Genomic DNA, 20,000 nt, shown 5'->3' with positions numbered 1-20,000 from the left:
ATTCTTGAAAAATCCTTTGTGGATGGCTCTTTATACAGGCTGATGTTAAAGATCACAAAATTGCCTCTTCTCCATTGAACAGGCAGCACAGTAAAAAGAAGCTTAGCAACAGAAAAATCTTGCTAAGAGTCTTCCTCCTCTCTACAGAGGTAGAGTCAGTGCTGAGTTCAAAGCTTTTATTAGTCTTCCACTTAGTTATAAATTTAGTTAGAAGGAATTGGTTACCTGCATTACCCCAAGACGTACTGCTGTAGAAGATAGTCAGGAGTACTGCAGTGATGGATGTATTTTATACGACTTTCATACGGACAAGTTCATGCCCATTGTATTCCTGGAAGAAAGTCTCTGGGGATTCTAAAAAGTTTACCAGTTTTACCTTCCATTATAGAGCTTGAGTTACCCAACAGCATTCCTTTACAGCGTTCTGGAATGGTCTGCGTGCAGGACTGACTTGTGATACTGCAGCTGGAATGCTGTTCAGTCCTCCCACAAGGCTCACATCTCAATACACTAACAGAGAAGGCTTTGGCAACTGAGAAGTGGAACCACAGTCTGAGAAGCAAGGACTCCATCCCAAACAGCCACAGGTGTTTATTTCTGGTACAAGCCTCTGGATACTTTTTTTTTCTCACTACAGCAGACCTGGCAGCAGAAGTCTGTCCCACTATACGAGCCAGCAATCAGGTCTGTGCTGCAGTGAAGACAGTATCTCCTCTAACTGCTTGGTACGGTGCCTTTACAGTGCAAATTTTAGTCCACCAGTGGAGCCTAAGTATCTATTATTAAAGCAACAAAACAGCCTTTTTGATCAGTAAATAAAATTTAGACTTTAATACAAAGTAACAGCAGTGTTGTTACGAACTGTCAGTTTATGCATAGGCGATTAAGCACAAATCACTTCACACAGGACATTCTTCACCTTTTAACTGTAATGCTGATGTTGCTTTTATGGTGCTGGACATCAAGCACAAGTTCATCTCCAGCCTGAACTGGGATGGGCTCATCCAGAACAACTGCAGCTTGTTTCCAGTGTGAGGACTCATCAGATGTGTTCAAGCAATGGTCTTCATCCAGATGGATGTGATACCAGAAGGGAATGGCAGTGACGCGGCCAGACTTACAAATTTGTATCTAAAAATATTTAAAATAATAATCTGTTATACTATGCTCTTTGAAAAGGAAGTAGTTTAAACCATTTCAATCCTTTTCAGAGACAGCTGCAGGCAAGGAAATCCTGCACTGAAATGTTCAACCCACAGGAGCAATTAAGGAGCAGCGCTGCAGAAGAGCAGTTAGGTTTGGGTTCCAGAACTCACCTTCACTTCTCTGCTAGGGCTGTTCAGCAGAGGGTTCATGAGATCCAGCCTTAAGAGCTCTGCTGGCTTGCTCAAGGGTACACAGGGTAACGTGGAGAGATCCAAATACACACGAACAGGTACCTAAGAGTATAGACCAGAACTTCAGGCAGCAACAGCCATTACCAAGTGAAAAGGTAGAAAACTTAATTATAACACAAAAGTTGCCAGGAATTACTGTGATGCCTGTCAGAGATAGACAGAAATGCAAAATCCAGCCCTCTAATGCCTTTCAAAACACTGGAATAGAATTGACTGGGAACAGTAACAGCACAGCCACTCTTCTGTTTATTAACTGGGACAAAACTTCCACCCCAGTTCTAAAACAAACATCACCCATTCTAGTTTACTTCAAGGTCCCTGTGTAGTCACAAAAACCTCTCCTGATAATTTCAACAGTGTTTTCTTACAGTTTACACCAAACATAAAACAGCTGCAGCTTTGAAACCATGCCTGGAAGCCACCCACCAGCTTCCTACCTTGAACTGGTTGATAAAAGGGGCTATATTAAACCCCAGAGTTGGTTCTGTTCCTTGAACAGCACTCTCCAGCAACAGAGACTCCGATTCTACAAGCATCCCATATACCAACACATACTGTGGGAAAATCTTCCCACCACTGTGAAGTAAACACCTGTAAAATGAGACAGAGATTACACCTGTAAAGCTGATCAATCAACAGGAATGAAAGAACAGTAACTACATTTGAGAAAAGCACGCTAGTTGTTCCTCTGAAGTCCAGTGCTCCTAAGCAGGACGTGCCATCACTATGCATGAAGGTTAACAGACAAGTTTCCCTAGGCCCACAAAAGGGGATAAATCCATTTCACACTTAATTACCCATTTGCATTATTTTACTTCTCCTGCTCTGCCTTCTTTCCTACTCCTCCTGCTGTGAGGAACAGCTAGCTTTGCTGCTGCTTCCCTGGCTGTTCTAACACCATGTGTTTGTCTTCTAGCAGGACCAGTTTGTTCCCACAACCATTTGACACGTACAGGAATCTGGGCTTTTCTAATCTTGCACTAAAAGCTGCCTTGGTTATTACTGCTATCCTGCAAACTTCTGACAGACCAAGGGATATGATCATCCATTCATATTCCTGCATAAAAAAAAGATAAATCTGAGATAGTGAAATCTTGATTTAAGAAATTATAATGTATACAATGGTCATGCCAGAAACACTAGGAGGTTTCAATCCAAGGAAAAAAACTTTTCTCTACAGAAGCAGCATAACAGTAATTCCATAGTTACAAGGAATATTCTCAAAATTTTTCAGGTAATTACAGATTCCTAGAAATAATTTTGTCCTTTTATACTGTACCTGGATATTGCAGCCTTTTCCATCACTTCCTGCTGGATTAAACCTGATGTCTCTATAACATCCAAGATAATAATACTCCACAATTTGTCTGATTTGGGTCTCTGTAGCACCATACTTTCTTCTTCTAAGTGGCTGAGCCAAAACTCTAATGTTTCCTTAGGGAAGTGGTTTGCTTCTGCAATGACATGAAGTGCTGCCTGATGCTGTTCTTTCTCAACAGAACTGTAGGCTCTAACTGGTCCAAGCTTGCCAGCTATAATTGGCAGGATGGAGAAGCCTTCAGATACATCTAAAATGTAGAAAGCATTAGGATCTACATCTAGAGAACTCTTGTTTTGATCCTCTTGGAGGTTTATCCCACTGCCATGTCCATCAATGTCCATGGAGTGCAAGTCCTTACTTGGATTTAGTGACACCAGCACTTTGCTCATGGCAGCTTTAAAGCACTCGTGGTAGGGTACGTCATTGAGCAGGGCTATTTCTGTGGACTCCAGCACACACACTGGAGCATTGCCATCCTGTTTGGTGCTTGTCTGAAGTCCAGCCAGAGCATTACATAATTCAGCCTCATTGCCCAAACTCGGCGTGTCGTCTCTGTCACTGAAATCCATCCCACACTCTGAAGGCAAAGAAGAAATCTTCTGGATCTTCAAGTAGCAGTCTTGGCAGCAAACTTCCATCATCACAGTATCTCCAGTCTTCACAGAATAATCTTGGCAAAAGAGCATAAAAAAAATCATGTCAGTTACTTTACAGACACACCACTGAAGAGCCATACAGTGCTTAAGACAAACAAAGCAACCCACTCGCCACATTATCTCATTTGTTCCTATCTGTGCCACAATATGAGTACATAAAACCATTAGAGTGTGTCCAGAGCAGGGTGACCAAGATAGAGAAAGGCCTCAGGGGCAAGACTTATGGGAGCAGCTGAGGGCACTTGTTTTGTTCCGCCTGGGGAAGAGCAGGCTGAGGGGAGATCTCATCACAGCTGAAAACCCCCTCAAGGGTGGCAGTGGACGGGAAGGTGCTGATCTTTCTCTGAGACAGCACCCAAGGAAATGGAATGAAACTGCATCAGGGAAGTTCAGATTGGACATTAGGAGAAGGTCCTTCACCCACAGGATTATCAGGGCTGGAACAGGTTTCCCAGGGCAGCAGTCACAGCACCACGCCTGACAGGGTTCAAGGAGCACCTGACAATGCTCTGAGTCAGGTGATTTAATTTTAGGTAGTCCTGTGAGAAGCAGGAAGCTGGACTCTAGGATCTTTATGGGTCCCTTCCAGCCTGAGATACTCTAAGATTCTAGGAAACAGGAAAATAAAAAGTGGGTGAATAGAGAGTAGACGCTGCTAAAAATGGCACCGCCAATGCCTGTATGTGGAGAGTATTCAAGCTGAGTCCCACATGGGGCAAGGGGAAGGTAGGAATATTTTTGGTTAGGTAGCAATAGTTTTGGTTTTGTGGCAGTAGCAGCTGGCAATTTCTCCCTCACCTTCCCCCCCCCACCCCCAAGTCACATGTTCACCAGGTGAGCCAGTAGCCCCACTTTTTGGAGGTGCTCCACAATGCACTAAATTCAGTATAGAAAAAACCCCAAAGTTATTGAAAAGTACTCTCCCAGATCTCATCTGCTTCACAGCAGAGTCCCACGAACAAGCCCTGATGCAGGGACTGTACACTACAGACCAGAAACATGATCAGGAACCACCTCACAGCTACTTGCTGTTGAACTTGTAATCCTATTTAGACTTCTTAGTCTCTGAGAAAAGCTAATTTATCAAAATGAAAAAAAAAAGCCCAAAATGAAACCAAGTTAATGTACCACAACAAGCAAACCCACAGGACGTACCAAGGAGGCCCTGCACAGGATACACTGCCTGTTCCCAGCAAGTTTCCTCGCTGGGACTTGTTGATAGAGAGTGTTCATCATCCAGCTGCAGTACAAACCACACCACAATAGCATCCAGTATTCCTCCTTCAGTGACTGGCAGGCTGAGCTTCCAGGGCTTTCTAGCTGCCAGGCTTTTCAGCTCCTGACAAAAGAAGAAAGAGGAAAAAATGAATAAAAATTTGGTTTTATTAAACTAAATCATCCAAAATTTCTGCACCAATCCATGAGGGCACCCAACAGAAACTTGAAGTTACCAAGCCTCTACAACACCAATTATCATCATGAGTACTCACTAGCACAGGAACTGTCTTCCCACATGCAAGAGCCATTTCCCACATGGACAACCTGCATCCGTGAGCCATAGAAGCAAACACACCTACATCTTAGAACACACACATTTAAACCCACCCAAAACTGCAAGAAGTACTTCAGACTGGCAGGGCTTGCCTTATGAGAAGGAATAAAACAGAGCCAGTCTTTTGAGCTGGACTCAAGCCAATGCTTAGGTACATGTTTCACTTAAAACCTGTGTTCAACCAGTTCTAGAAATACTGTGTGCAAGCACTGAATTTGCTCAAACACAGGCTTGCAAAATCATTATAAAACCAGGAAGTCAAACACCTTTGAGGGTGTTTTATCTGCTGTCTGGGCTGTAGGCCTTGTGTAAAAACTCATGCATGTACAATTTCACTACTGGGAAAACCTTAAGGTCTACCCTAAAGGGATCATTTATAAATTCTCCAATACTCCTAAAATGTTTTAAATATGTAACAGGAATTAAGTCTCTTTCCACATACAATTTCTTTTTCTCAAGAATTACCTTCTGCTACCAACATTCACAAGCACAAAAGGATCAGCACTAATGTTTTAGTTCCAGTATAAACCAATTAACAGGAGGTCAAGCACAAGGGACTAAAGGTTCTCTCAGTCACAACCATTCTGCTTAGTAATAGCCCTTCCAAAACATTTATCAACTTCCTGATCTGCTTATGTCAACACTTGTCCTCTTTAAGTTTCAATCTTAAAATATACATGGCAAAAGAAAAGTTCATGTCCCACTCTGAGGGTACGAGTAGCTGTCACATGCTGGATTTTTTATTTTTCCCCTCTTCGCTCTGTGTTCTCCAAGAACTTGTCTATCCCCCTTCTCACAACTGAGAGATGGCTGAACAATGGGCAAGTTAAAATTACTGGATGCTAACAAAGTTCACAGTAAGCTCTCACTGTTCTTCAATAGAAGTGCTTTGCTGCCAGTCATCTTTGTGGTACCTCCTCAACTAGTGAGGAAAAGAGCAGTAAGTTGAAGCTTTTCTAGCATCAAGCCCCTTGAAACAGGACAGCAAGAGCACAAGCATGCATCTGGTTCTTGGTTTCTGGGAAGCTGGGAGAAGTATAAAAGCGTATTTAATATTAAAACTATTCCTCCTGATTATTCCTCAGAAGCAGCAGGCCCAAGGTTCTCATCCAGTGGGTTCTAGTAACTGCAGTGTCACATTGCCATCACTTAAAAACCCATCTGAAGGCTTATTTCAGCTTTCACTGCTCTCTGCCACGCTGCTAACCCGTATTTATTCCTCACACTTGCCACTTTATAAACCTTCTTCTATTATTTATGCCAATTACAGATTTAAACAGCCACAGCACATCAGGATGGCAATTTATCAAGTAGTCCTGTTAAAGAGAGAACAAAGGAAATAAAGCAACGGCACAGGAATAAGCAGTAAAACCCCAAAATGATGTTATGCCACATATCCTCTGAAGGAGAAAAAGACAGCTTCCAGTTAAAGTAGTAAATGGCACTACAAACAGAAGGAAAATCTTCAGAAAGAATGCAGTTATCAAGTTTCCTATGTCTTGATCCACAATTTCTCACATACTCCACACCACAACTCCTCATGAAGGATTAGAAAGAGCCAAAATCTGTAACTGTTGGCAAAAGCACAGTTCCTTTAGGGCCTGAAAGTGAGACTGAGGTTTAATTACTGGCTGCAGAGGTAAACACTTCCCCTGCCAGTGGCACTGATCTGCTGCCAGCAAACATGCACACAGGTAGCACCTGGCTGGGTGCAAGTGCCTGCAGCCTGTAATTACAGCCACACCTCATTCCCCTGCTGGGGAGGGACTGAGCTGCTGCTGCTAGTAACAGCAGTAATAAAGTCATTGCCATAAAGCAGCTGCTTTTTAAAAATTATTATTTGTGAATTTTGACTTATTATTTCTCTGATCTGTACTAATGTCTTTGAAGTCTCCTACAACTCAGTTTGAGAAACACTGCTGTACTGTATTTTAAGCTGCCTTCTCTGTTCTGCCAGTTTAGGTCTGGATAGTTAGCACAAGCAGAATAAATGGAACAGCCCTCTAGTTCTTTGAAATAGGACTTTAGAAAATACGTCTTAGAAATTACCTTACTAGTGCTAAGTGATTTCTTATCTGAATTTCTGTCCTTAGTAGGTAATTCTGATACTGTTTTTAAGTTTAGGAGGATTTTTTCTTATTACAGTAGGAACAAAGACAATTTTTTTCTCAGTTTTAGCTGTATTGATTGAACATCCAGGTGTGGCCATGACAAAACACACAAACCCCCCAAAACAAAAACAACAACAAAAAAAAAATCCATGCTGAAAGTAACCTACCAGTGTTTGGAACTGCCACATTTGCCCAGTGACAAAGTAACAAACAAACAAAGTAACAACAAACAAAGGATTACTAACCACATCAGTGATTTGTAACAGTGGCATTTCCTCCTTTTTACTTATGATACCTTAACATTTCATGACAGGAACACTCCATTAGTCTAACTGAAACTTCAAAGGAGCAGTTCTGAAACATGATTTAAAGAATAACACTGTTCTTTACTTTTCAAAATTATCTTTACATGTTTGCCAGCAGGCAGATGCTTAAGAACAGACATCTCTCAGATGAGAGCAATAGCTTTTTATTGAAGCTGGAAGCAGAAGCAACATTAGGTCACAGAGATTGCTCCCAATAGTATACTGAAGAGCCTTGTCTTATTTCATTTTTAATCTCAGGATGTCAGACAAGCCAACTAGGAAAAGCTATTAATTCAGAAACTGCAACTCCTGGCCAAGCAGCAGCCAAGAATAATTTCATTTATATAACAGGATCTATTTTAAGCTCTGACTCAATGCTAGCTCCTCACCACAGGTCAATGAGCAAGAAGCACACCAGAGATCAGATGTATCATCTTTTCAGCAAGCTCAGCTGCAGGGGGCTCAGCTCCTTGCCTTCCAGTTCAAGCCTATTTAGCATACACATACAAATGTATTTTGTGTTAAATACACAAAATAATGCTACTAGATTTTAGAATGCCCTATAACAGAAATACCCTAAGATACAAAGGAGCTGAAATGTGGAATCGAATGGTTGAATAGGATATTTCCTTTATCTCCTCTTTTACACTTATCCATCAACATTTACATGTTTATCCCAGATGGAAAATACAGCCTTTCTCCTGTCTTCAAGAGTTTCTTGAAGACTGACTTTAGAGGAATAAAACTAAGCCAACTCCACAACTGCATAAATCATGATGGGTCTACCACATCTTTCCTCCCCCTCCCTGTACTGAGTCTGGCAGCTGTTTGATCTTATGGTGAGGTAGTTTATATAGTCCCCTAAACTATGCCCAACAAACAAAAAAAACCCATCTTCAAAAAAATCACAGACTGTCATCTGATGAATCACATCACCACACAACCAGACAAGCATCAAAACCAGCGGAGGATTTCAGTGCAGCCCTGCCAACTCTGTACTTCTGAAGTTGAACCCAAAACCAAAGAAGATACGAGACTCTCATTATTCATAAAATGATTACTTATGAAGGATGTAAGAAAAATCATTACCTGCAGATCATTGAAATCTACTGTCATGACTTGACAGGGTTCTGTGAGGGCTCTGTAACCCCCAGGAATACGACTGAGCTTCTCTGTGGTGTAGGGCTCCACAGTTTCCTCTGAGCCAGCAGCAGCATATGTGGGACTGAAGAACTGCACTGAATTTGACAAGCACACACCAGCAACTTCTTTCATTCCCACTCTGGGAGTAAAGGCAAACAGAGGAGAAATGAAATTCCAAGTAATTTGACCAAAAACCTAAAGGAAATTCTCCCTAGGCTGACTAATATTTTTAAATATACAGTGTTAGAATAGAGAAGCTAAAAAATACTAAAACAATTCTGTGGGGTTTTTGCCATGTTCAGAGTAGCTCTAAAGTGCAGAAAAAGCACCTCACCTTCAAGAACCAGCACTGAATGCTGTCACCAGAAACTAAGAAAAAGCCCAATAAATGTTAAGAATTTCACAACATCTTAGGGAAAAAAACCCAATACCAATCAGAGCACAAGCAATGAAGCATAACTTAAAATTGCTAAAAGAAAGGGACAGAATACAAAGTAGAAGATCAGATCAGACACAGAGAGATGGCTGTGATATGCAAGATTATCAACAATTGGACTGAAAGGGGATTCCCTCTCTCAGCAAGATGAATCAGTGTTTGATGATAAATTAAACACACTTTTAAACCTTTTAAACCTCATGTATTCGTTCAGTTCTGGGCTCTACATCTACTTCTAACCACTCAAAAAAAAAAAAAATTAAAGCATGAAGAAAAGCTCAAATAAAAGTTGTATTAATTGTACAAGGCAGAAACTGTGCTAGATGATATAAAAGTCATGAGAAAAGAGATACTTCCACACTGCTATTTCATTAGGCCTCCTGCTCAGAAAAAAACATCCGACCCCCAAAGTTTTCCTGTAGATTGTGAAAACATGTAGGGAAACGTGAAGGCAGGCACATGAGAATAATTCAAAGAGATCTGCATAGTTTAAATCTGAGAACATGCAAGTGTTTTACATAAAAACAGGACTTGTTAAAATAGTCTTAAATATTCTTACTGGAGCAAAAAGGGATCTCAAACTATAAAGGCAAGAAATTTAGAAGAGCCTTTTTCTTTTCCTACAGCATGTAATTAATTTGTGATAATCACTTCAGTCCTGCTAGTCACCTTAAGCTATTAAAATAGAACATCAATTCAACAATCCAAAGTTAAAAGCAAATTAACTTTCATTCCATTTAAATTTTGTAAGGAATGGTCAATGCCCTGTTTCAAGGCAAAACCTTTTCTAATTGATGAATAATTAACTTCTCAAAGAAATTATTCTGTGACCATCTACCACAGGAACTTCTGTCTCTTGCTGGCCACTTTCCAGGTCTACTGCATTAGAAAAATCAGTGATGCAGCCTGGCTGCTTTTCATCCAGTGCACTGGAGCTCCTCTAAAAGTTAGTATTTTCTCTAATCTACAACAATATTAATCCTAAACAAAATACATCAAGTCCAAACCTCTCAGACAGAGACTGTCTCCATATTGTTCTAAAAGATGAGAATAAATATGCAAGTAATGGATACACAGTCAGAATCTGTCTTAGCAAAGAACCCCTACTGTATGCCAGTTCAGAATTGGGCAAAGGACATTCAGACAGATAATGACAGCTGAGGTTATCAACACTTAGGCTTTACACAATCCTAGAAGGGTTAGATCCAGAAGTGAGGCATGGAGCAGATTATAAAGAGGGTAAAATGAGGATAAAGGCCAAGTGTTAATCCAAGAATCTCCAATTCAGAAACTGAGAAGTAATGTTACTATGAAGGAATTAAATTTCTTTAGCATGTGTTAAGAGACAGGTATTTCAGCATAACTGTATGATTAAGGGGTCCAGAAAATCTGAACCTCAAAGGGGTAGGGAGGTGGGGCAAAAAAAAAAGCCTGGAAAAGGGGTAGGGAGGGTGAGAGCAGTTATCTTTTTAGTGAAACAGATAATCATCCATTCAAAAAATAAAGAGCACAGTAAATGAGAAATGGTCAATAAAAACAACCAGTCTCTTCCCAAATAAAAAATATGGGTTCAAGCTGTGTTAGAGTTTAAACACACCTGTGATGTCTACGTATCTCTTTGCATTCCACTGCCATCCCAAATACTGTAGCACTTGCAGGAATAACTCTGCCATAGTCTCCAGCACAGATGTTTTGGTTTTTAGGCTGTGAAAACATGAACACCAACATGCAATGAGACAGTAGCCTCTTTCTACCATTACTGAAAAGCCTAAGTTACATATTAGTGAGCCATTCAAGTGACAGTCAAAATATCAATAAGTTCTTAGTGACTGGTAAAGTCACTGGTCTTTGGCATTCTGTTGACCACTGAAGGAGTTTTTTTAATACAGTGTTTTAATATAACCAGGCATAAGCTTTACTTTTCAGTCCACTACTTCCTCTGTGTAACTCTAATGGTGTTTTTCAATCTTCATTTTGTTAAGAGTATACTGAAACATTTGAAGACTTTTCTTTTATGCATTATTCCTGTACTTAACACTAGAGGTCATCAGTTTCAATTCAATACAACACAAAAGGTTTTAGCCAGCTAAAACTTTTTTTTAAAGAACTGGAATCAAAGCAAGGACAAAATAAAGAGAAGTCCTTCTATTTTATAAGATGTAACAGAGATTAAGCTATGTAAGACTCCGTATCATATTACTTTGCTTAATGTACTAGCAAAACCACAAAATACACAAAGCAAAATCTGAGACCCAGTGGAATTGCTCAGTCTTCCAAAAAGGCTCAAATCAGAAAAAAGAAATCAATTTATTTACCAAATTATAATTGAGTGTTTCCTAGTGTTACAATCAGAAATAATTCTATCATAACTCAGCATTTTCTGCTTAGACTGACTAACATGCCTTTCTGCTACTAGTTGGCCCTTGAAAATGACCAGGTTGTTATCAAACTTGCAGGAAAACTGTGTTAACAAAAGCACATAAACTCCTTTGGTGTTACTTACAAAGATGGGGGACAAGAAAAATTTAAAATAAATGAATGAATAGTGATGAAGACTGAACCACCTGTGATGATGGAAGGTTACATCAGGGAAACATGCTTTGCAAATACCTGTTTATTCAGAACACAGAGGTCACAGAAATACAATGTATGTTCTGCCTCACTGCCACTCACCAAAATCAAATTCATGGAACAAGCCCAGATCACTCATTTTTAGCATACCAAAAGGAATGAAATACTTACAAGACAACTGTTTGTCATTCCCATATGCCTGGAATGTGTGCACATGCACAGGTACCCACATCACCTACCTTTGGTTGTAAAAGCAGATGTTCCCAAGCATGTATCAAGCTCTCCACAATTCCTTCTCCAAATAAGCCAGCATCCACTGTTTCTGTGACAACTAAGGAAACTCTAGACATGAAAAAGAACACCATGAAATAGAACATATAACAAACACTCCTGTCAACAATCAATCGTTCTTTTAAAGGAAAAACTCCACCATACCAGTATGAGCTCAGAGCAAAACTTCTACCAGCATTCTGGAGTTTGAGTACATACGGGCAATTTAATTCTTCCAAAAAATTATGTGTTTTGAATTGTTGTTAGAAGTTATTGAAGATGCAGATAGAAGAGAGCAAATATTGAGCAAGAATTTACTGTAAAGCTTCTTGCTCAGCATTTATAAATAAATCGTGTGGGAAGAATCTAGGCAAAACAGGAAGATGTTTCAGCCTGGGCACACAGCCAATGATAACTGCAGAATATATATTTTGTGCAACAGTATGTATTCATGCATGTGTATAAAAAGGAATTAAAACCCCCAAAACTATAATCGAAGCACAATAAAATTCCTACACAGACTAACAACTAAATCTTAAATCCTCTGGAATTAAACCAAAAAGCATACAGCATAATAAGAGAAGACACTTCCAGAACAGCACTAATTCATTTATTAATAGTTGACATCTAGTAACTCATTATATACACTAAAGGGATATATGTGTTACTGTAGCTCAGCTAACACAATTAGAAAGGCTTGATTGGCCTAAACCAGGAGCTTCATCATTTCATATCATGAGCCTTTACCATCACCAGACACTTTATTAAATGTTAGTAACTCCATCCTATTCAAAGGCTGCAGAAGTGAGCCAGATGTTAGAAGTATAAAAGTGTGTTAAAATACTTTTATGACATAGTAACCTGATTTTTTTTCCTCTTGCTGCAGTATAATTACACATGCCCCAAAGCTCCCACCATCAAAGAATTAAAATTCCTTAATTTACGACATCGTTGATCTACCACAGAAATTAGGATGATCTGAAGAATATGTTGTCGTTTCTGCTCTTTAAACACATAAAAGATACAGAGAACCTTCCCACATTATGAGTAATATCACAACAGTGTTATTTCCTGTTTAGGTCACAAGGCATTTCCTATTTTCTTGAAATTAAGAGCAAACTCAGAATAGTATCAGAAGAGAAAGCAACAACGTACCTTTCAGGTATGTGCTTTGGGATTTCTATATCAAGTGACTTCAAATGCAGAAGTTTGATCTCTCTTTCCATATTATTGGCTGCCACCACATCACGGGCAAGTTCATACATGGTTTTGGATAATTCACAGGCATAGACAAAAGATGCTCCCGCCTTTTTTGCAAACATACTGGAAAACAAGAATCAGGGGTTTTCCCCTCCTCTACATCTGCTTCATATTTCTACCAGTTCAAGTCTAAAAATCATCATTAAATGAACTGGTATCTCTTGTGTGAACAGTGATATTGCACAAGTTGATATCCTCTTGATACGTTACCACCAAAAAAACCACCACAGTTAGCATAAGGGCACTCTCCCAGCTAAGCTGAATCCACTCTTTACAGTCAGTATTTGAAGACAGGACAAGTAACATTACAACTTCAAAACCAATGTGAGTTATTCGATTTATACAGCACTTACTGACACAAAAAGCATCTGCAACAAATAATGAAAAAAGGTTCAAAAACTACTACTAGTCACTCATCTCCAGACTCACTGGCTTCTGCAAGCTTTGTTTGCTTTCTTAAGTTTTGTCTCCATAAAAGGATCAAAGTAGTTATTTTTTCCACTCTCAGCTGAATTTTGTCAGGCAGCCAATACTTCTCTATCAAATTCATGTGAAATGTGCATTGAGGCATACCTCAAAATTCCTGTTCCCGTTCCAATATCCAGGACAGATTTGCTCCCTGAGCGGACAGCATTCTCAATGGCCTTGAGGTAGGTGAGGTTCCTCTTGGCATCGTTGAGCATGATGAAGTGCCAGCGCTCCACCAGCCAGTTTGCAACGCGGTAAAAATTCTCCTTGGCATCGGCAAAGTTGGGGTTGAGCTTCACTGCTTTATGAAAATACCCAGCTGCTTCATCTCTGAAGCCCATTCTAAGAGGAAAATTGACAAACAAATGGAAAGTATGCATGCAGCTGTGAACATCTGAGGGTCTGTAAAGAGGTCTTATGTCAGCTGAAAGACAACAGAAATATTTTGCCTGAGTTAGAAAGATTATCTTTAGAAAACACTGGCATTACTTTATGAAAAAGAATGATTTATAGCTGTACATTGAGTCACTGTAAAATGCAAAGCCAGGTCAGAAATACCATTGTGTGCACCAACCTTCATCCACTACTGCATCCTTTGACAAAGTAAAACAGGTTTTATTTACAAGAACTCACTGCAACAACATGACAGCAGCAGGTCTGCAATCCAGTCTCACACATAATCAACTCGAGAGAATGCTATAAACCCCAAAACTGTTTTACTCTATTTACCTGGAACATTCTGCAAAACCACAAAATTTTGAGTTGCCAGCTTTTGCATTAAGTGCCAGTTTTGAAAAAAATGGAAAGAAATCAAAAAGTAACCAAACTGTGAATTTGAATCAAGTTTTTATGATACCTACAGCATAATCTCAAATCAGACAGCACTGAAAAAAGCTCCAGATCTATCAAATATACATATACATTTTAATACAATGCTCAGTGAGGTGTTCCTTTAAAACAAAGAAATCAGAAAAAGCAAACCTAACTAAAACCACCTGGATTACAATCTATGATTTCAGTCTTAAAATTCCAGCCTTAGAAGACCTGAGCAACACCAAACATGGTGGCTTTTTTTTTTCCACTTTTGTTGTGATTAACAACATTTATTTTAGCACTGCCTACTCTTTTTAAGCTATTTTAGACAAGCAGATGTGAATGTGCTTGTATTTACAACATGAACCTTACAAAAACTGCATATACATCACTACAAACCTGAAGAGATGTTCTCCCATACTGTTACAGATCACTTCATCGTTGGGATACAGTTCAAGTGCTTGTTCATAGCAGTTAAACAGATCTTGAATCCGTGCCAGCGAATCCAGTTCTTCTGCCCATTTAAAGAGAGTAAACTGAAATGTTTCCTAGAAAATAAACACAGACCACTGAGATGCTGGGAGTTACCAGAAGTAGGGAACTGAGCCCTGAAAACATCTAGAGGTGTCCTGACATACACCTGGACACCCACACATGAGGATCAGCTCCCAGAAGTGTTTACTAAAAGCCTGCGTGTATAATAATGCATGCTCCAGGACTAACAAGGCCCAGTTTTTATTAAATGTGATTGACACACACAGACTAAAAGATTCTATGAACTCCCTCCATATAAGCATACAGAGCTTATTAAAGTCATTGGCCATCCCAATTATTCCTGATTTTCCAATTCTGTCTTCAAAATAAAAGCAGAAACTTGTTACATGTAACAAATCACAAGTACAAAACACGTCACAAAGACCTCAAAAGAATTACAATAAATAAAAGTTCAAGTAATTCGAAGAGCACTTACTTTGACAGTAGTTTTTAACTCAGGAGCTAGATTTAGTACCAGGAGATAGTGAGCATATGCAGTTCCAAAATCCTGGTTCTCCAGGCAATGCTGAGCACTCTGCAAAGATCTGGAAACCAATTCCCGTCTGCTGGCTTCCCGACCACCCCTGTGGTTACTGTAAAGTTTGGCATTGGAGTTGGGCATTCTGAAGGATGTTAATACTCACTTATTCTTAAAAAAAAAAGAAAAAGAAAAAAAGTCACACATACTATATGCTGTAGACCAAAACGTTTGTACACAAAGTTGACAGATCAAAAAATATTTTTGTTTTCACTGGCATTTAGTAAAGACGTCTTTCCTCCCAAAAACATCTCGTCTTCATGCCACTGATAATTTCATCAGTTCTGAGTGCTCACCACTCAAAAGTCAAGTGGGCACCACATCTACGTTAAACCAGGTCCCAGAAACAGGATTACATTTCTGGCTTTGTAAAATTTATTTTCTTAAAAAACATTTTAGCACGTCTCTGACCAAACGGTTGTGCACGCTGGAAGTTCATGCACTCATGAATTTCACAATCAACCACAAAATCTGCAAGTTAAATTTTTTCTCCTTGAACAACAGCATCTTCATAAAGGAAAGCCTCACAGAAAGAGCTAATGAGGTCGCAGCTATTTTAAACAAAGTACCGCGGCTATTTTTTCCTTTAAGAAAACATTAAAAAGAGTGACCAGAACCAAAACTTACATTTTTATACCTTCCTGGGTTACCACTGTAACTTCTAAAAGTACTCAGCTGAGCAGGGCTTCAGTAGGTCAAAATGTGTCCCAATGCTGAAGAACACGAAGGTTTCGTGGAGAGGGACTGCAAGAAACACAGTACCAATCACGACTAGGCTTTTTTTTCCCCCCGTTTTCTTAAAAATAAAATGAATAACAAAACGCAGACCAAAGCTCGGCCGCGCAAGCGCGCCCCAGCAGGGACTCGCAGTCAGGGCGGCCCCACCGCTCGCATGTGGCGCCGGGGCACGGCGGCCGAGGGGCCGCATGGCTCCAGGCGCTGCCCCACAAGGGGCTGCCCCGGGAAGCTGCGGGGGAGGTGCGAGCTTCCCCTGCTCTGGGGCATCACCTGCTCCAGGGCCATCCATCCCCTGCTCCAGGGCCGTCCGTCAGGGGCCGTGCGCGGAGCGGCGCTCCCAGGCCGCCGCCATGCCGGGACCGAGCCGGAGCCATCGCGCAGGCGCCGGGCGGGCGTGAACGCTCAGCGCTAAAGGTGTTTTCATTCCCCGCCTCCTTTCTCTGCCCGTATCCAACCCTTTGGAAGGTGGCAGTGCAGCTCGTGCTGACGCAGGGCTGCAGAAGGGATCCGCAGCAAGGTCCGATGCAGTCCCCTGCCGTTCCGTGCTGTTCGGGGCTGCTCCGCTAGCGCGAAAGAACCACCACCTTAAATGTTGCCCAGCGCTGTGTAGACACCGCCTCCCTCCACTGCCCTGTAGTCACGGTGCTCCTGACGCTTAATTTTAATTCCCCTCTTGGTAAGTCCCGAGAACCTCAGATGAGGACAACACAGGCTTTAAGTCAGAAACAAGCTCTTCTTGGACCTTTGACTGGCAGCTCTGCTCGGCAGCAGCAGATTGCGAGGAGCAAAATTCAGAGCTTTGCTCCATATCTCAAATTCCTTACCCTGCTCCCTCCCATGCCTGTGACACCACCTGCCTTCTCTGTGGAGTTGTCTGCTCCGGGGAACAGCCCCATTCAGAGCCCTGGAGCGCAGAGTTCATTTGGTCATGTCCTGCTTCTGGGACAGCGACAGGAACAGGCCGTGGCATTGTTTACTAATTAAGAAGTGTTTGGACGCTGCTCATCTTTACTTTTCCCTTTTAAAGCATGAATGCAGCTCTTCCACGCTTTTACAGCTGTGGATATTGTGTGTGCATTCCCGTTTTGGAAACAAATGAGCGTTGTGTAAAAATGCCAGGCCAGCATGTTGAACAAGATGAAAAGAGCACATATGGAGTGGGAACATGAGCCTAAATGGAACACTGTAGCAGCTGAACTGTAATCGACAGTGGAATTAATTATTGCTCTATAACGTTATAAGGGGGGAAGTCTACAAATATTTTGAGACAAGTGGCCCCAAAAAAATTCAGAAAAGGAAACCTGAATGACATGACAATCAAATTCTGATAGAGGAAAGTCGTGCTAGAAAAAAATCTAAAACAACTGGCAAAACCAGCACTTGAGCTGGATGAAGTCCATGAGGATGTGCAAGTATCAGTATCAAAAAGTATCAAATACTTCATATGAGGACTGAGCTCCAAAGGAGGATATTATACCTTATTAAGCAACTGGTACCAACAAGCCTTCATTCAGTTTTGAAAGAAAAAAAAGCTGTGAACTTTAAATTAGTAACAGGGAACAACCTTCTCTGACTTGGGCTTAATTATGCCTTCCAGCTAGAGGATGATAGTACGAGGCAAAGAAAATGTTAGCACCTGTGGGATATCAGGAGCGAGAATGAGAGAGAGAGAAAAAAAACCCAATGCAATTATCACCCGTGTCACCTATCCGTGAGGTGTAACAAGAGCTGGACTGTACCAAATAGCTGTAATGAGCAATTATCTCTGTCACTCCACAGTTCTCCAAACTAATTCAACTGTATTTTTTGTCAGAGCAAATAAATGCTAATGGATAGCATAAATTCTTTATAGCGCCTATTTTAAACAAAAATGAAGTATTACTGTGTGCCAATTTGACCCATTTGTGAAGGGAGACTACTAAAATATGGCAGTATAAAATCCTTGGAAATTCACAGGAGTCCATTAATTTCAAAGGCTGGGGAGGATATTCGTTAATTTCATACTCACAACTTTTTGATGGAACACTCCAGGGAAAAAAAATGGCCACAGAATACAATGTTTTGTTACACTGACAAAGCATACAGCTGCTTCCTAAAATAATTTTTTGGGTAAAGTTTGTGCTGTAAAGAAGTGCCAAAAAGGAATGCCCATCTTTTCAGACATATACATGATTGCTTTAATAAGCATAAAAACTGTTGGCAGTAGAATAAATAAGGTTGGTCTGCGTCGTGGGTGGTTGCAGACCAGTCTGTTTATATATGAACTCTTGATGGATGAGAGGAGAGGGAGCATGCAGCCTAGAGGTATCTCACATATCCATAAGACCCCTAAGATCTTTCAAGCCAACCATGATGACACAGTCATAAGCAAAATGGGAGTTAGAAGGAAACTCCCAAACCTTCTATTAAATCCATGACAGGACTAACAGAGGTAAAAGTGCTTAGACAAGAAAAGAAATTATAATTCCTTGGAAGGCTGCTGTTGCTAATGATGTTTTCAACAACACAGCTGTGTGTTGGAAATGGTGGGAGCTGGTATCAATGCTCTGTAACAAATCGTCAGTAAAACTGAAAGTTAAATTCACTCATTTCTAACCTGTCTCTCCTTAACATGCAGCCTGGAGACACAATCAGCCACACATCAGGATATCATCTTCCATAAAAATCAGAATGGTAATCTGAAAAGAACATAAGGAAGGTAAAATGGAACAAAACATATGATATGCTGGTGTTTGCCTGTTGTACAAAATGACTTGAAGAGGGTATTTGCTGAAACCACGCTTGCAGTGAATGTCAAAGGAAAATAACCAAAGCAAAGATAAATACACAGTTTATGGGCAGGATATTGCTAGAGCTTCACACAGTCAATCTATGTCATAGTCTCTTAAAAAAGGCTACAAGAAGGCTGTAAAATTTGATGAGCTTGAGTAGGGAGTGGCAGAAAAGAGGAGATTTTTCTGATGTAAAGGCACTTCAAGCCTTAATTAGTGGTAAAAGGGCAACTCCTTTTATTGCTCATTAGGTAGGTAATTGCTATGCATAAATTAATGGATTATTATTTCTCCTCAGTTTTCCATCTTTTGTATTACATCACAATTTTGCTGCTTCAGAGTCCGACAATATTTTGAATGGGTGGGTCAGGTTTAGGAAAAGATATGCTTAATAATTGTGGTGGTAGGAACCCACTATGTTGTTTGGATTAATTGGATAAACAGTGTAGAATATCAATTTAGTACTGAATTTACTTTCTTGTTTTATTATATAAATAGAAGTTGACTCTCTTTATTCTGGGGGAAAAAGTGTTATTTTTATGTACATATTTCTGTTTGACTAACTGCTCTTTATAGCTACAACTAGAAAGGAATACATTTTCACTTCACATGACTGAGGCAGGTGGACCACTTTCCCCTAATGGGCATGTCATGGTAAGACAAATCTAAATTTTAGACCTGGTGGGGTTTTTTGCCAGCTAAAAAACCCCAGGACTAAGATAAACATTTAAATTTTTTTGTGTGCATGTGTTTGAGTGCAAGCAACTCCACACAAAGCATGGGATCTCACTACTTTACAACATTTCAGTGGAATTATAATAGAGAAATTACAATGACTATAAACAAGCATGAAAAATATTATTCTAATTTTAATGCTGAAACAACTATAGGACAAAGTAAACAAACTACTAATGGAAGGCATATCTACTCTTGAAATGCTGCTCCAGTAATCTGAACAGAGATAAGGATTGTTTGTTATTTTTTTAAGGTGGTTTTCTTGTTTGCAATTCTTTTTAAACTGATTTTTGAGTAGCATAGAAACTTCTCAGCTAAGTAATACTAGAAAATAAGTATCATCAGATAATGTTACCTAGAAGGTGGAACACTTGGCTGAAA

The 20,000-nt window shown here is 40.2% G+C and overlaps 1 protein-coding gene across 2 annotated transcripts; it reads right to left on the bottom strand.

Moving 5' to 3' along the window:
• Positions 1 to 801: 801 nt before the first annotated feature.
• Positions 802 to 16,482, bottom strand: PRMT9 (protein arginine methyltransferase 9). 2 transcript variants are annotated; one of them, XM_082282678.1, is made up of 14 exons: positions 16,384 to 16,482; positions 16,003 to 16,119; positions 15,274 to 15,486; positions 14,703 to 14,851; positions 13,596 to 13,832; positions 12,918 to 13,085; positions 11,732 to 11,834; positions 10,519 to 10,625; positions 8,432 to 8,624; positions 4,530 to 4,713; positions 2,677 to 3,388; positions 1,835 to 1,988; positions 1,317 to 1,439; positions 802 to 1,131 (listed from the first exon to the last, which is right to left on the bottom strand). In XM_082282678.1, exons 3-14 carry the CDS (start codon positions 15,457 to 15,459, stop codon positions 916 to 918), a joined length of 2,532 nt encoding a protein of 843 aa, XP_082138804.1. In that variant the 5' UTR covers positions 15,460 to 15,486; positions 16,003 to 16,119; positions 16,384 to 16,482; the 3' UTR covers positions 802 to 915. The 2 variants fall into 2 exon arrangements, with proteins under 2 accessions (XP_082138804.1, XP_082138805.1); XM_082282679.1 differs by lacking the exons at positions 15,274 to 15,486; positions 16,003 to 16,119; positions 16,384 to 16,482 and having other exon boundaries at positions 13,596 to 13,914; positions 14,703 to 14,832.
• Between the last annotated feature and the right edge of the window lie 3,518 nt (positions 16,483 to 20,000).

This window comes from Coloeus monedula (genome assembly GCF_965178545.1).
Source record: "Coloeus monedula genome assembly, chromosome: 5".
Classification (NCBI taxonomy): Eukaryota; Metazoa; Chordata; class Aves; order Passeriformes; family Corvidae; genus Coloeus; species Coloeus monedula.
The sequence above is the reverse complement of the archived record's forward strand: the minus strand, read 5'-3'. Positions and strand labels throughout refer to the sequence as shown.

Coding starts and splice junctions, on each gene's coding strand:
- PRMT9 (XM_082282678.1), bottom strand. CDS start 15,459: ATGCCCAACTCCAATGCCAAACTTTACAGTAACCACAGGGGTGGTCGG. Junction 11,835..12,917: donor CCAAAGCACATACCTGAAAG/GTACGTTGTTGC, acceptor TTTCATGTCTAG/AGTTTCCTTAGTTGTCACAG. Junction 4,714..8,431: donor TAGATTTCAATGATCTGCAG/GTAATGATTTTT, acceptor TTCTTTTGTCAG/GAGCTGAAAAGCCTGGCAGC.